The following is a 14,429-nucleotide window of genomic DNA, read 5'->3' as shown; positions in this document are numbered from 1 at the left end:
TTCTTCTAGAAATGCCCTGTCCTGAGTGCCTCCTGAGGTTCGGTTCTCTCTCCCCAGGGCACATCATCTCTGTAGGCTCAACCTTGACCCCAGAGAGGGCACCTCAGAGCCCAGCAGGGACTGGGCAGCCTGAGCGGGGTGTGGCATCCTGTGCAGCCGTGTAAACCCATATCCCCAGGTACTGCCCACCCTCAGCCAGAGTGCCTGGCCTCCCTTTGGCATTGAGGGAGGGAAAACCATTCAAAGATCATTCCCCGAGGAGCTTAGATCCCCACGGGAGGGGAACGCACCTTACATTAGCTGTGTCACTGAGTGGAGCCTTTTCAGGGGTCAGGTGAGAAAAGAGGCCAGAATGGCAGTCACCCAGCCCTGCGCTCAGGATGGCCCCACACTCGGGTCAGTGTTCTTCTGCCTCCATCCTGAAATGATTGATAACTTCCTGGCTTTTCATTTTGCACTGGACCCTGCATATTCTGTCCAGAGTGGGATGTACAGGAGATGCAGATGTGACCACCCCCTGCCGCCCTCTGGGCTGCCTCCCAGTAGGACCCACTTTTCCCAGGAACCCAGTCCCCTGGGCCTCCCTCCTCCTCCCCCTGCCGGGCTCCCAGCAGCAGCTTGGCTCCTGCACCCCCCTTTCCAGGAATCCTTCTGAAACACGTGTTTTCAGAGAACAAAAGTGGGTTTTCTTCCTCCTAAAATGGATCCCTGAGCCGAAAAAAAACCTTTTACCAGTAAATATCTGTTGAATGAATGAGTCTGAGCTGAGATATTTTGGAGCACCTGCCTCTTGCTCATTTGTTTATTCACTTGACAAATATTTCTTGATATTCTCCTTTTATCTTTATAATGTTATCAAAATAATATGCCTAAACTCTGAAAAAGAAACTGTGGTAAAAAATAGAGCTTATGGTGATACTTAAGTGAGGAGTGTAGAGTTCCAAAGAATAGCAAGGAGAGGTAAGAAAGCCTTCCTCAGTGATCAATGCAAAGAAATAGAGGAAAACAATAGAATGGGAAAGACTAGAGATCTCTTCAAGAAAATTAGAGATACCAAGGGAATATTTCAAGCAAAGATGGGCACAATAAAGGACAGAAATGGTATGGACCTAACAGAAGCAGGTATTAAGGTATTAAGAAGACGTGGCAAGAATACACAGAAGAACTAATCAAAAAAGATCTTCATGACCCAGATAACCACGATGCTGTGATCCCTCACCTAGAGCCAGACATCCTGGAGTGCAAAGTCAAGTGGGCCTTAGGAAGCATCACTACGAACAAAGCTAGTGGAGGTGATGGAATTCCAGTTGAGCTATTTCAAATCCTGAAAGATAATGCTGTGAATGTGTTGCACTCAATATGTCAGCAAATTTGGAAAACTCAGCAGTGGCCACAGGACTGGAAAAGGTCAGTTTTCATTCCAATCCCAAAGAAAGACAATGCCAAAGAATGCTCAAACCACCACACAATTGCACTCATCTCATACACTAGCAAAGTAATGCTCAAAATTCTCCAAGCCGGGTTTCAACAATATGTGAACTACGAACTTCCAGATATTCAAGCTGGTTTTATAAAAGGCAGAGGAACCAGAGATCAAATTGCCAACATCCACTGGATCATCAAAAAAGCAAGAGAGTTCCAGAAAAACATCTGCTTTATTGACTATGCCAAAACCTATGACTGTGTGGATCACCACAAACTGTGGAAAATTCTGAAAGAGATGGGGATACCAGACCACTTTATCTGCCTCCTGAGAAACCTATATGCAGGTCAGGAAGCAACAGTTAGAATTGGACATGGAACAACAGACTGGTTCCAAATCAAGAAAAGGGGTACGTCAAGGCTGCATATTGTCACCGTGCTTATTTAACTTATATGCAGAGTACACCATGAGAAATGCTGGGCTGGATGAAGCACAAGCTGAAATCAAGATTGCCGGGAGAAATATCAATAACCTCAGATATGCAGATGACACCACACTTATGGCAGAAAGTGAAGAAGAGCTAAAGAGCCTCTTGATAAAAGTGATAGAGGAAAGTGAAAAAGTTGGCTTAAAACTCAACATTCAGAAAACTAGGGTCATGGCATCTGATCCCATCACTTCATGGCAAATAGATGGGAAAACAGTGGAAACAGTGGCAGACTTTATTTTCTTGGGCTCCAAAATCACTGCAGATGGTGACTGCAACCATGAAATTAAAAGATGCTTGCTCTTTGGAAGAAAAGCTATGACCAACATAGACAGCATATTGAAAAGCAGAGACATTAGTTTGCCAAGAAAGGTCTGTCTAGTCAAAGCTATGATTTTTCCAGTGGTCATGTATGCATGTGAGAGTTGAACTATAAAGAAAGCTGAGTACCAAAGAATGGATGCTTTTGAACTGTGGTGTTGGAGAAGACTTTTGAGAGTCCCTTGTACTCCAAGGAGATCCAACGAGTCCATCCTAAAGGAAATCAGTCCTGGGTGTTCATTGGAAGGACTGATGCTGAAGCTACAATACTTTGGCCACCTGATGCAAAGAACTGACTCATTGGAAAAGACCCTGATGCTGGGAAAGATTTAAGGCAGGAGGAGAAGGGGATGAGAGGATGAGATGGTTGGATGGCATCACTGACTGAGTGGACATGAGTTTGAGCAAGCTCCAGGAGTTGTTGATGGAGGGAAGCCTGGTGTGCTGCAGTCCATGGGGTGGCAAAGAGTCGGACACAACTGACTGAACTGAACTAAGTGAGGAAGATAAGCTTATGCTGTATTAGTTTTCTCCAATATTTTATCCCTTTTTGGAACTGAAGTATAGTTGATTTACAATATTAGTTTCTGGTGTATGGCAAGCTTATTGAATTATATACATATGTACACATATAATATATATATATATTCTTTTTCATATTATTTTCCATTATGGTTTATTACAGGATAGTGACTATCATTCTCTGTGCTATACAGTAAGATCTTGTTGTTTATCTATTATATTTTCTCCCACATTTTATCATGAAAAGTATCAATGAAAGAGAAAATTTAGAAGCATTGTACAGTGAACACCGATAATACACCAACCACCCAGGTCATAAATTAATGTTTTGCTCTTTTTGCTTTATCATACATCTACTCATTTATCCATTCTTCTAAGCAATCATCCATTCAACTTACTTTCTGACTCATTTCAAAGTTAAATTGCAGACACCAGTAGATTTCACCCTTAACCACTTAATTTCACACTTATTATCATTTCTGTGATCTCAGTTCAAGCAAGAAAACTTCTGTTTTTTAATCAAAAAGGGAAAAATACACAGATCTTTATATGAAAACTTAATTTTTTGTCAAATGGAACTGTGGAATGATAACTAGTATATGCACAATAAAAAAGAATTGTTTTCCTCTGTATGTGTGGGGCAAAGAGCAAAAAGAGAAGTTAAGAAAGGAAGTAATTTCCTCAAGGCTAGAAGGAAAGAGAGAAATGAGACCCTCCTGTGGAAGCAGGAGGTAAGAGCTACCTAGGGAAGACCCAGCTGGGAGTGTATTAGGGAAGTGCTTCCTGCTTCCTCCTAACCAAAATGAAAAATAAAAATCCCAGGGATGATATGGCCCTAGCCTTTTTTCTCCTTCTTGAAGGGGCTGTGGACAGTTCCAAGTGATTTGGGCTTGGGCAGGGCTGAAGGGAGGGCTTCCCAGGCGGCCCTAGTGGTAAAGAACCCGCCTGCCAGTGCAGGAGACATAAGGGACGTGGGTTCAATCCCTGGGTTGGGAAGATCCCCTGGAGAAGGAAATGACCACCCACTCCAGTATTCCTGCCCTGGGAAATCCCATGGACAGAGGAACCTGGTGGCTACAGTCCATGGGGTTGCAAAGAGTCAGACACGACTGAAGCGACTTAGCACAGGGCTGAAGGAGAAGCTGTAAGGTATGGGGTGTAGGATGTGGGAGTGGAGAAAGCTACAGGCTGAAGCTGTAGGTTCGGGGCTTGTCTGACAGGGATGATGGCTGGAGTGGAGTGGGGTGAGTGGGTGAGACCCCGGAGGCCAACAGCAGAGAGTGATGGAGCAGAGGGCAGGGCTGGGTCACAGGAAGAGAAGGGGATGCTAATGAAGCCGTCACAGGAGGCACCGGCGGAAGACTCAGATAGCTGCCCTGGCTGCGGCAGTGCAGAGCTGGAGGAGAACTTGGAAAAACACGTACAGCGAGACTCTAAAACAGACACTCTGGAAGAACCTTTGGAGTTCACCGACTGCACCTATCACATATGCCCCACGAGAAGACGCAGGCTGAGAGATCCCTCCGATCTGTCTTGGTGATAGAGCTGGGGCAAAGTCACTGGAAGGACTGATGCTGAAGCTAAAGCTCCAATAGTTTGGCCACCTGATGCGAAGAGACAACTCATTGGAAAAGACCCTGATGCCGGGAAAGACTGAGGGCAGGAGGAGAAGGGGACGACAGAGGATGAGGTGATTGGATGGCATCACTGACTTAATGGACATGAGTTTGAGCAAGCTCCAGGAGGACAGGGAAGCCTGGTGTGCTGCAGTCCACGGGGTCACAAAGAGTCAGACACGACAAGGTGGCTGAACAACAACCAAAAAGTCAGTGCTGTTCAAGTAGCTCTTTTCCAGTAAAGTAACCCAAGAGTTCCTTCCATAAAGATCAAATATCTTAGGGTCTTGTTTTTTTTTTTTTCAGTTGAAGTATAGCTGATGTACAATATTATGTTTATTATAGGTATAACTTATAGGCACACAGCACGGTGTTTTCGTATTTTTATAGCTTATTTATAGTTATAACATGTTGACTATATTATCTGTGTTGCACAGTGTATCCTTGTAGCTTATTTGTTTTATGCACAATAGCTTGTACCTCTTCATCCTGTACCCACATCCTTGTCTCCCCCTTCCCTCTCCTCACTGGTAATCACTGCTTCTCTTTATCTACTAGTCTGCTTCTTTTTCTATTATATTCACTTGTTTGTTGTGTTTTTCAGATTCCGCATATAAGTGATATCATACAGTATTTGTCTTTGTCTGGACTAAGTCACTAAGCATTTGTGTTTTTGCTGGGTTACTGTTGTTATTCAGTCCCTAAGTCATATTCGACTCTTTGTGATCCCATGGACTGCAGCATGCCAGACTTCCCTGTCCTTCACCATCTCCCAGAGTTTGCTCAGATTCATGTCCATGGAGTCAGGGATGTTATCTAACCATCTCATCCTTTGCCACTCTCTTCTCTCTTTGCCTTCAATCTTTCCCAGCATCAGGGTCTTTTCCAATGAGTCAGCTCTTCGCATCAGGTGGCCGGAGTATTGGAGCTTCAGCTTCAACATCAGTCCTTCCAATGAATATTCAGGGTTGATTTCCTTCAGGATTGACTGGTTTGATCTCGTTGCTGTCCGAGGGACTCTCAAGAGTCTTCTCCAGCACAGTTCAAAAGCATCACTTCTTCAGTGCTCAGCCTTCTTTATGGTACTACTCTCACATCTGCACGTGACTACTGGAAAGACCACAGCTTTGACTAGATGGGCCTTTGTCGGCAAAGTGATGCCTCTACTTTTTAATACTGTCGACTAAAAGATGTGTGCAACTTGAGAGTTGTGAGCTAAGTTTTATTTGGGGCAAAATGAGGACTACAGCCCAGGAGACAGCCCCTCAGATAGCTCTGAGAGACTGCTGCAAAGAAGCAGTTGGGAAATGTCAATATATACGATTTTGGTGATGGGGAAGTTCAATGCAATCGAGAGCTTACTCTACAAAAGTTTTTCTGCTAGTCACAAGGAGCTCATGTCACCATGAAGGGATTTAGTGTTTTTCTAAATATGAAGAGATACAAGGATTGGGATCGTGAAATCAGTTCCTGAAAATATCTAACTATCTGAAGACCTGTCCCACCAGATTCCCTGGAGAACAGAATGCCTCACTGCACCCTGGATTCCTTCAACAGAGGGGGTTTCAGGTTAACAGCTGCAGAGGCACAAGGTTCAGTCTCCACAGAGGCAGATGGCAAACGCTTGTTCAGTCACTGGCAGATGCTCTTGGCAAGTACCGATTTGTAGTTGACAGGCAAGTACCAATTTGTAGCTGACAATATGCTGTCTAGGTTTGTCATAGCTTTCCTTCCAAGGAGCAGATGTCTTTTAATTTCATGGGGGCAATCACCATCCTCAGTGATTTTGGAGGCCAAGAAAATAAAATCTGTCACTGCCTCCACTTTTTCTTCTTCTATTTGCCATGAAGTGATGAGACCGGATGCCATGATCTTGGTTTTTTGAATGTTGAGTTTTAAGCCAGCTTTTTCACTCTTCTCTTTCACCCTCATCAAAATGCTGTTTAGTTCCTCTTTGCTTTTTGTCAATAGAGTGGTATCGTCTGCATATCTGAGGTTGTTCACTAAGCGTAATACGTTCTAAGTCCATCTGTGTTGTTGCAGATGGCAACTTTTATTCATTATGGCCGAGTAGTATTCCACTGTGCATACATATATAATATGCGACAGTCTTCTCGATTCATTTGTTGATGGACACTTAGGTTGCTCCAGTATCTTGGCAGTTGTAAATAACACTGCAGCGAACGTTGGGGTAGATGCGTCTTTCTGAGTTAGTGTTTTGTTTTTGTCAGATGTACACCCAGATGCGGAACTGCTGGGTCACATTAGTTTTTTTAAGGCACCTCCATACTGTTCTCGATAATGGTTATACAAATTTACATTCTTACCAACAGTGTATAAGGTTGCCCATTTCTCTACATCCTTACCGACATTATTTGTGTTCTTTTTGCTGATAGCCATCTGACAGATATGAGGTGACGTATCATTGTGGTTTTGACTCACATTTATTTCCCTCATGATTAGTGCTGTGGAGCATCTTCTCATGTGCTACTTGGCCATCTGCATGTCCTCTTTGGAGAAATGTCCATTAGGGTCTTCTGTCCATTTGTTAATCAGGTTCTTTGGTTTTGTGTGTGTGTGTGTGTGTGTGTTTCCGATGTTGAGTTATATGAGCTGTTTGTATATATTCAATATTCACCTCTTTGTCAGTCATATCATTTGCAAATATCTTCTCCCATTCGGTAGACTGTCTTTCCATTTTGTCCATAGATCCTTTTGCTGTGCAAAAGAATTCAAATTTAATTAGGTCCATTTGTTTGGGACTGGGTTTTGCTTTTTATCTTTAAAAGTCATAAGAATATAGCTGTCTAGCCAAGAATTTATCTGGTGTTGCCTTAATGTAGAAATGTTTTTTGCTGAATTATCAAGAGACATTTACGCTGTTAGTATTTCTCAGTTTTCCTTAAACTCATACCACTTTTTGATTGATATAAAAATCTAACAACACCTTCTGTAAGTTTTAATACCAACTGTGACCTCCACCCCAGTTGAGGATCAGCTGTGGCAGTCTGTTCTCAGTATAGTCCCCCAGCAGAGGGTGTGTTACATATTACTTTGCATAGTTTATGTAATGAAAAAAAAATTCAAATATAAAAGTGAAATGATAAAAATGCTTTCTCAGACAACATAATCCTATTCCGATTTGAGAACCATTCATCTAAGCAGATTTTCTACATTTATTTCATGCTTTGTGTGCCCTGGTAACCCTCCCTTATATTGGTTAGCAGTGCTTTAGATGCAAGTAAAAACTCTCACAACAGTGACTTAAGCAAAAAAGATATTGAAGTACTTCTCATAATAACCAGCCTGGTGGAAGAAGACTCCAGGGTCAGCTCAGCAGCTCAGTAACAACTAGACTCTGAGTTGGCATCTCAGTGGTTTTCTTGGTGTTTCCCTGATGGCCCCAAGATGATTGCCATTGCTCCATGCATCACTTCCTATCACAAAGAAGTGGGCGAGTAGGAAACACCCTTGTATTCATGTTGCTCATTTGTCAGAGAGGAAGAACTTTTCCAGATCCCCAACTCTGCCATGAGACTGCCCCATCTACCTCGTCAGCCAGAGGCACATCTCACACCCACTCCCAGACCAGCCACTGGCAAAGAGAAACAACGGCACCATATGCAGCTTAGACCAATCATGATGCAACCCACCTCCCAGCACGTGTGTGCAACAGGGGACTTGTACAAACCTCACCTCGTTTTAGCCCATGCCCCTGCACTAGAATGTGAGCTCTTTGAGGACAGAGGTTTTTGCTTTGTTCACTGCTGTATTCCCAGCACCCAGTACAGTGCTCAGCGATGCAATGAATAGTCAATGATTGAAGGAAGGAGGGGATGGCTAAGGAGGCAGGGGGTACAGGCTGCAGGTAACCAGCAGTGTCTATCATCCTGATCGCACACAACCATGGTTTGATGCCTGTGACAGTGCTGAGTGATGCTACTGATCACGGGACCTCTGACCTGAATCCTTGTGTCTTTCCCCCCAGGAGTGAGCCGTAGCTGGAGGCTACACTTGTGCCAATGACCTGTCCCAACTCCTCCTGCGTCTTCGAAGACAAGATGTGTGAGGGGAATAAGACTGCCCCTGCCAACAATGCCCAGCTGACGCCCCTGGTGGTGGTCCTGAGCACCATCTCCTTGGTCACAGTGGGACTCAACCTGCTGGTCCTGTATGCTGTGCGCAGCGAGCGGAAACTACACACCGTGGGGAACCTCTACATCGTCAGCCTCTCAGTGGCCGACCTGATCGTGGGGGTGGTCGTCATGCCCATGAACATCCTCTACCTCCTCATGTCTAGGTGGTCCCTGGGGCGTCCTCTCTGCCTCTTCTGGCTTTCCATGGACTATGTGGCCAGCACGGCATCCATTTTCAGCGTCTTCATCTTGTGCATTGACCGCTACCGTTCTGTGCAGCAGCCCCTCAAGTACCTGCGGTATCGTACCAAGACCCGAGCATCCATCACCATCCTAGCCGCCTGGTTTCTCTCCTTCCTGTGGATTATCCCCATTCTGGGCTGGCGTCACTTCCAGCCAAAGACCCCAGAGCCCCGGGAGGACAAGTGTGAGACGGACTTCTACAACGTCACGTGGTTCAAAGTCATGACCGCCATCATCAACTTCTACTTGCCCACCTTGCTCATGCTCTGGTTCTATGCCAAGATCTACAAGGCTGTGCGGCAGCACTGCCAGCACCGGGAGCTCATCAACGGGTCCTTCCCCTCCTTCTCTGACATGAAGATGAAGCCGGAGAACCTCCAGGTGGGCGCTAAGAAACCGGGGAAGGAGTCCCCCTGGGAGGTTCTGAAAAGGAAGCCAAAAGACACCGGGGGTGGACCTGTCTTGAAGCCACCATCTCAAGAGCCAAAAGAGGTGACATCTCCAGGTGTCTTCAGCCAAGAGAAGGAAGAGAAGGATGGAGAACTGGGCAAATTCTACTGCTTCCCGCTTGACACTGTGCAGGCGCAGCCGGAGGCAGAGGGGAGTGGCAGGGGCTACGCAGCCATCAACCAGAGCCAGAACCAGCTTGAGATGGGTGAGCAGGGCCTGAGCATGCCTGGGGCTAAGGAGGCCTTAGAGGATCAGATCCTAGGTGACAGCCAGTCCTTCTCCCGGACAGACTCGGACACCCCCGCAGAGCCGGCACCGGCGAAAGGCAAGTCGCGAAGCGAGTCTAGCACAGGCCTGGAGTACATCAAGTTCACTTGGAAGAGGCTCCGCTCACATTCGAGACAGTACGTGTCTGGCTTGCACATGAACCGAGAGCGGAAGGCCGCCAAGCAGTTGGGTTTTATCATGGCGGCCTTCATCATCTGCTGGATTCCTTACTTCATCTTCTTCATGGTCATTGCCTTCTGTGAGAGCTGCTGCAACCAGCATGTGCACATGTTCACCATCTGGCTGGGCTACATCAACTCCACGCTGAACCCCCTCATCTACCCCTTGTGCAATGAGAACTTCAAGAAGACCTTCAAAAAAATTCTGCACATTCGTTCCTAGGAGAGACTCCCAGGGGATGCAGCCAAGTGACGCTTACTGATGTCCCTGAAGGAAGTGAAGGAGGAAGCCTGTTGCGTTGCCAGGCACCTGGGCCTTCTGGAGTCGGAAGAATGGTCTTAGGGGCTGGGGAGTTTCGAAGGTTCGTAGGCGCAGTGGGAAGAACAGCAGATGGTGGTGGTCAGCAGAGAGATTGTACTCTGAGAGCCGAATGTTTGCAAGAGACTCAGATCTGTCCAAGCTCTCCTGTTTCTCGGGAATGTGGGGGCCTCAGGCTCACACTCTAATTCCAGCTTTCACACTCAAATTATTGGGCGACTCAAGGGACCTGTGGGTAGAGTTCCAGTGGAACTCTGGAGCCTTCTTCAAATGGAGCTCCACGTCTGTGGAGCAGAGACCTTAGACATGCAGATAGATGCTGTCCCTGACCGGGGTCACCTTGAAAGGCAGGACAGCTACTCCACTGTGACTGCCACATCTCAGAACACCTCTCTTCTGAGCCTCTTTTGCAGCTTTCTCCAGATCCAGTGCCTGAACCACCATGGCTGATTCCACTGTATTATTTCTCACTCATGCATATCTTAAGAGTTGATGGGAAATGATGCAGTCTGCACATCCATCATTTTCAAACCCAAATTCCATTCTCCTATTAAAGAAGAGGTTAAATGCCTCCCTCAAAGAGAAAAGGAATATTTTTTAGATGGTTGTATATTAGAAACGAAAAAAGAGGAGTGGGGAGAAGAAAGCCAATTGCTTGAGGGCTGTGCCACGTTGATGTCATTTAAGCCCCATGACACCCCACAACAGGAGAATGGTGTTATGAGAAAAGCAAAGGAGGAACAGCGAGGTGCAAGAAGGGACCTGAGATCACACAACTAGTTATAAGAAAGCTGGAGCAAACATCCTGTGGCTTCAACTCACTGTAACACATTTTCTCCAAAAGGCAAAAATTTGTTCTATTCAGTATACACACACACACACACACACACACATTCATAATGCCTGACAGTGGTGGCAGTTCACAGGAGTATATTGAGAGGAAGAACAGCTGACATAGAATGTGGCCACAGAGGTGATACTTGAAGAAGGAACAGTATACTTTTTCATCTGGGAATTCTGCTGTGTTTATCCAAGAAACATCATCATGTACTTTTATGGTCATACTTTTTAAGTCAAAACTTACAAAGGAATGGGAACAGGCAGTTTTAGCTGGTGTTTATGTTGCAATCTGGTTGTGATTTATATGCTAAAACTGGATGTTAAACTGTAATACATGTAGCCAGTGGGAGTGTCTGTACAAGCTGGTGTTTTATGTCTCGTGTTCCTGTTTGCATGATCTGTTAAAATGAGAGATTTTTACCTACTAAAATATGATCTTTGAAGCTATACTGTTATAAGGTTGATTGATTTAATTCTGCCTTTCTGAGTCTCTTGGACTTAAGAAGATGTACTGAAATGTAATGTTAAATGGTACAAGATTTGATACAAGGTTTCCCTTTGGTTTCTGGTCATATTTGTAAATGTCTTTAGAAAAGGACTTACTTTTTACAACAAGCTTCCCTCTCTACTTTGCACCTCCCAAAGCTCTTCTCCTTCAAAACTGGAGGAAGCCAGAGACTTTTATCCTGTTTTGGGTTATCCTGGTCTGTTTCCATGTCAGAAACCAGAAGAGTTGCTTCCTGGTCCCCTCTGGACCAAGGAGCACTTTAAAGTCTTTCTAGAGACACACCCCACAAAGACAAATGGCTAAGTGCCCATTCCCGATATTGGTGAACAGTTGAAGCACCTAGTGAAGCCAAGTGGTTACAAGTTCAGACCGTGGTCAACAAGATCTGGATTTGAATCTGACAAGAACAAAAATGGTCAGGATAATCTGCCGCTGCATAAAAAACAAGGTTCCATGCATTACTGTGTATGGTGTTTATGGCGCTTGCAGGGTAAATGGTACCCAGTGGGGACTCAGAGTTTTAAAGTATACTGAGCATATACTTCATGCTTTACCACTTCTATCTAATCTTTACAACCTTGTGAGGCAGATTTCTGTGGTTTTACAAATAGGTAAACCATAGCACAGAGGGGTTAATAAGAACCGAGTCTAAGACCTGATTCTGGAATGGGCTTCCTTTCCACGGTATCAACCTGTTCTTCCTCCAGCTCTCTGTATGATTGAATTAACTGTTGAATTCATGAAAGGCAGTGGATGAGCGTGCAGACATAACTCAGCCTTAGCCCACTCAGGAAAGAATTAGTGGCTGATGGCTTACACAAAATCCAGTTGAAACCAGGCTCTCTGCTCCAAATAAAAAAATAACTGCCTTCTTGGAAAAGGCTGTTAAGAGAACTTGATTACAGATTAAAACTTGATTATACATTTTAGATTAAAAAGAAGCCACCCCCTTGGGTTTCTCTTTATGGACTTAAAGCTGATGAGCTTGAAGTCAATTCCTCCCCTGACCAGTGTGCGAAGCTTACCAAACATTGGCTTCTTTTTAACAATTTACAGGGTTTACAACAATGCGTGTTGGATGAGTTTTTTAAGAGCAGTTTTCTCAAGTTGTTAAGTTAGAGTGACAGACATTTGTTTTTCCTCACTGCTGCATGTTGAGGAAGGTTCCATATGCTTTGTCCCCAGATCACTGCTATTGCAGGGAGAGGCCAAGTGGCAGAGAGGGGAGCGATAGAGGTGAAGAGACTGCAGGTGAAGAGGGGAGAATGATGGGAGAAAACACGAGGAAACCAGGGGAGGTGGGGGTGTTACTGAGTCCAAGCTCCTACTGCTCCCGCATGACAGGCCAGTAAATCAAGAGATGAGTTGTTTGAGCAAAGAATACTGACTTTACTTTGAAAACCAATGGACCAAAAAGAAGGTGGACTAGTGTCCCAAAGAATTGTCTTCCCTGAGTTAGAATTCAGGCTTATTTTATACTAAAAGGGGAGGGGATAAAAGAATATATTCTTCACTAATGTGTTCATAGTTTAAATATATTCAAAGGAAGAATAAACCCACCCTTAGCATTTATTTTCATCCTTCAGTTCAATTCAGTTCAGTCGCTCAGTTGTATCCGACTCTTTGCGACCCCACGGACTGCAGCACACCAGGCTTCCCTGTCCATCACCAACTCCCGGAGCTTGCTCAAACTCATGTTCATCGAGTCAGTGATGCCGTCCAACCATCTCATCCTTTGTTGTCCCCTTCTCCTCCCACTTTCAGTCTTTCTCAGCATCAGGGTCTTTTCCAATGAGTAAGTTCTTTACGTCAGGTGGCCAAAATATTGGAGTTTCAGCTTCAGCATCAGTCCTTCCAATGAATAGTCAGGACTGATTTCCTTTAGGATGGACTGGTTGGATCTGCTTGCAGTCCAAAGGACTCTCAAGAGTCTTCTCCAGCACCACAGTTCAAACACATCAATTCTTTGCGATCAGCTTTCTTTGTAGTCTGAAGGCAATATGAAAACCATCAATTACATCATCATATGAATCTATAAAAGCTTGCAAAGCCATTCCATCCAGTAGAAATTGCCATAAACTTTCAACATTGCTATGTTAATGTTACTGCAAAGGCTGGGTTTGCCTTTTGGTGCATGTTGAGCCAAAAGACACAACCAAACCCAAGAGCAGGAAAAGGAAGAATTTATTCTTTGCAGAATAAGTATTTATTCCTCATTGTAAGGAGAACACCAGAGATCTTTCCCAAAGCAGTTGTCTCCCCAACAGCAAAATTGGGGAAGATTTAAGCTAGGGTTGTTTGCATATTCATGAAGGAGCTGGGGTGTTGATTGAAGTCACAAGAATCAGAAAAGGTCAACATCATCATCCTTCAGGTTGCAATTGATCTGGTGACTGAGATCCTAAGGCGTGGGGTGGGGCGGGGTAGGGGGGGATTGCAGGGGTTGCAAATTAAATTCTGCAAAGCAACTCAAGAAAGTGCTTCAGGCTAGTATTTACCATTGAAACAGATCTGGGAGTCTTTACAACAGGTATTATTTCTGCTTATCATTACTTCTCTTGCTTGATAACAGTCAAGGTGTTCCTGCAGGGTTTTTTTTTTTTTTTTTTTTTTGCTGCTGTTGTTCCCTTAAGATCATTAATTACTGAGACCTGTTCAATGATAAGCACTGTGGCCAGGCTCAGATCACAAAATGACTAAGGCCAAAAATAGCTTCTCTTATGTCAAGAAACCAATGCCTGGTTCTCTTTCTCTGGAGACCTCCTTCCTATCTGCTTACACTTATAAAATGTCCATTCAGAAAAATCCACGAGTCTCCAGATTTGGCCATTTGATAAATCGGTCATTTGCTTGGCAGAAGATTGCTTGTCTCTCTTTTGAAGATGGGTCTTCTAGGAGAGAAACATAAGTCTCAAGAGCAAGACGAGGAAGATTCTGGGCTGTCCTGGCTGTGATGCACGTGAAGAGCCGTAAGGAAACAACGCTGCTAAGACCTACATGGCCAGCACATCATGCCACAGTTTCTTGAGCTTACAAAACCTAGGTTGTGCAATGGTTCCCATTGTGTGGGGATGTATGATGTCCTCAACTGAGCTGTAAGAGAAGTGATGAAGGTACG

At 44.7% G+C, this 14,429-nt stretch overlaps 1 protein-coding gene across 6 annotated transcripts in view; it reads left to right on the top strand.

The window, feature by feature from the left end:
* Positions 1-11,252, top strand: part of HRH1 (histamine receptor H1) — a 149,845-nt gene extending 138,593 nt beyond the window's left edge. For all 6 annotated transcript variants that reach the window (XM_027522619.1, XM_027522615.1, XM_027522616.1 and 3 more), the window contains one exon: positions 8,358-11,252. In XM_027522619.1, coding sequence (XP_027378420.1) covers positions 8,392-9,867 — 1,476 coding nt within the window. In that variant the 5' untranslated portion in view covers positions 8,358-8,391 and the 3' untranslated portion in view covers positions 9,868-11,252. The remainder of the gene's footprint in view (positions 1-8,357) is intronic.
* Positions 11,253-14,429: the final 3,177 nt, after the last annotated feature.

Source organism: Bos indicus x Bos taurus, chromosome 22, assembly GCF_003369695.1.
Source record: "Bos indicus x Bos taurus breed Angus x Brahman F1 hybrid chromosome 22, Bos_hybrid_MaternalHap_v2.0, whole genome shotgun sequence".
Classification (NCBI taxonomy): Eukaryota; Metazoa; Chordata; class Mammalia; order Artiodactyla; family Bovidae; genus Bos; species Bos indicus x Bos taurus.
This window is presented reverse-complemented; position numbering and strand designations above follow the sequence as displayed.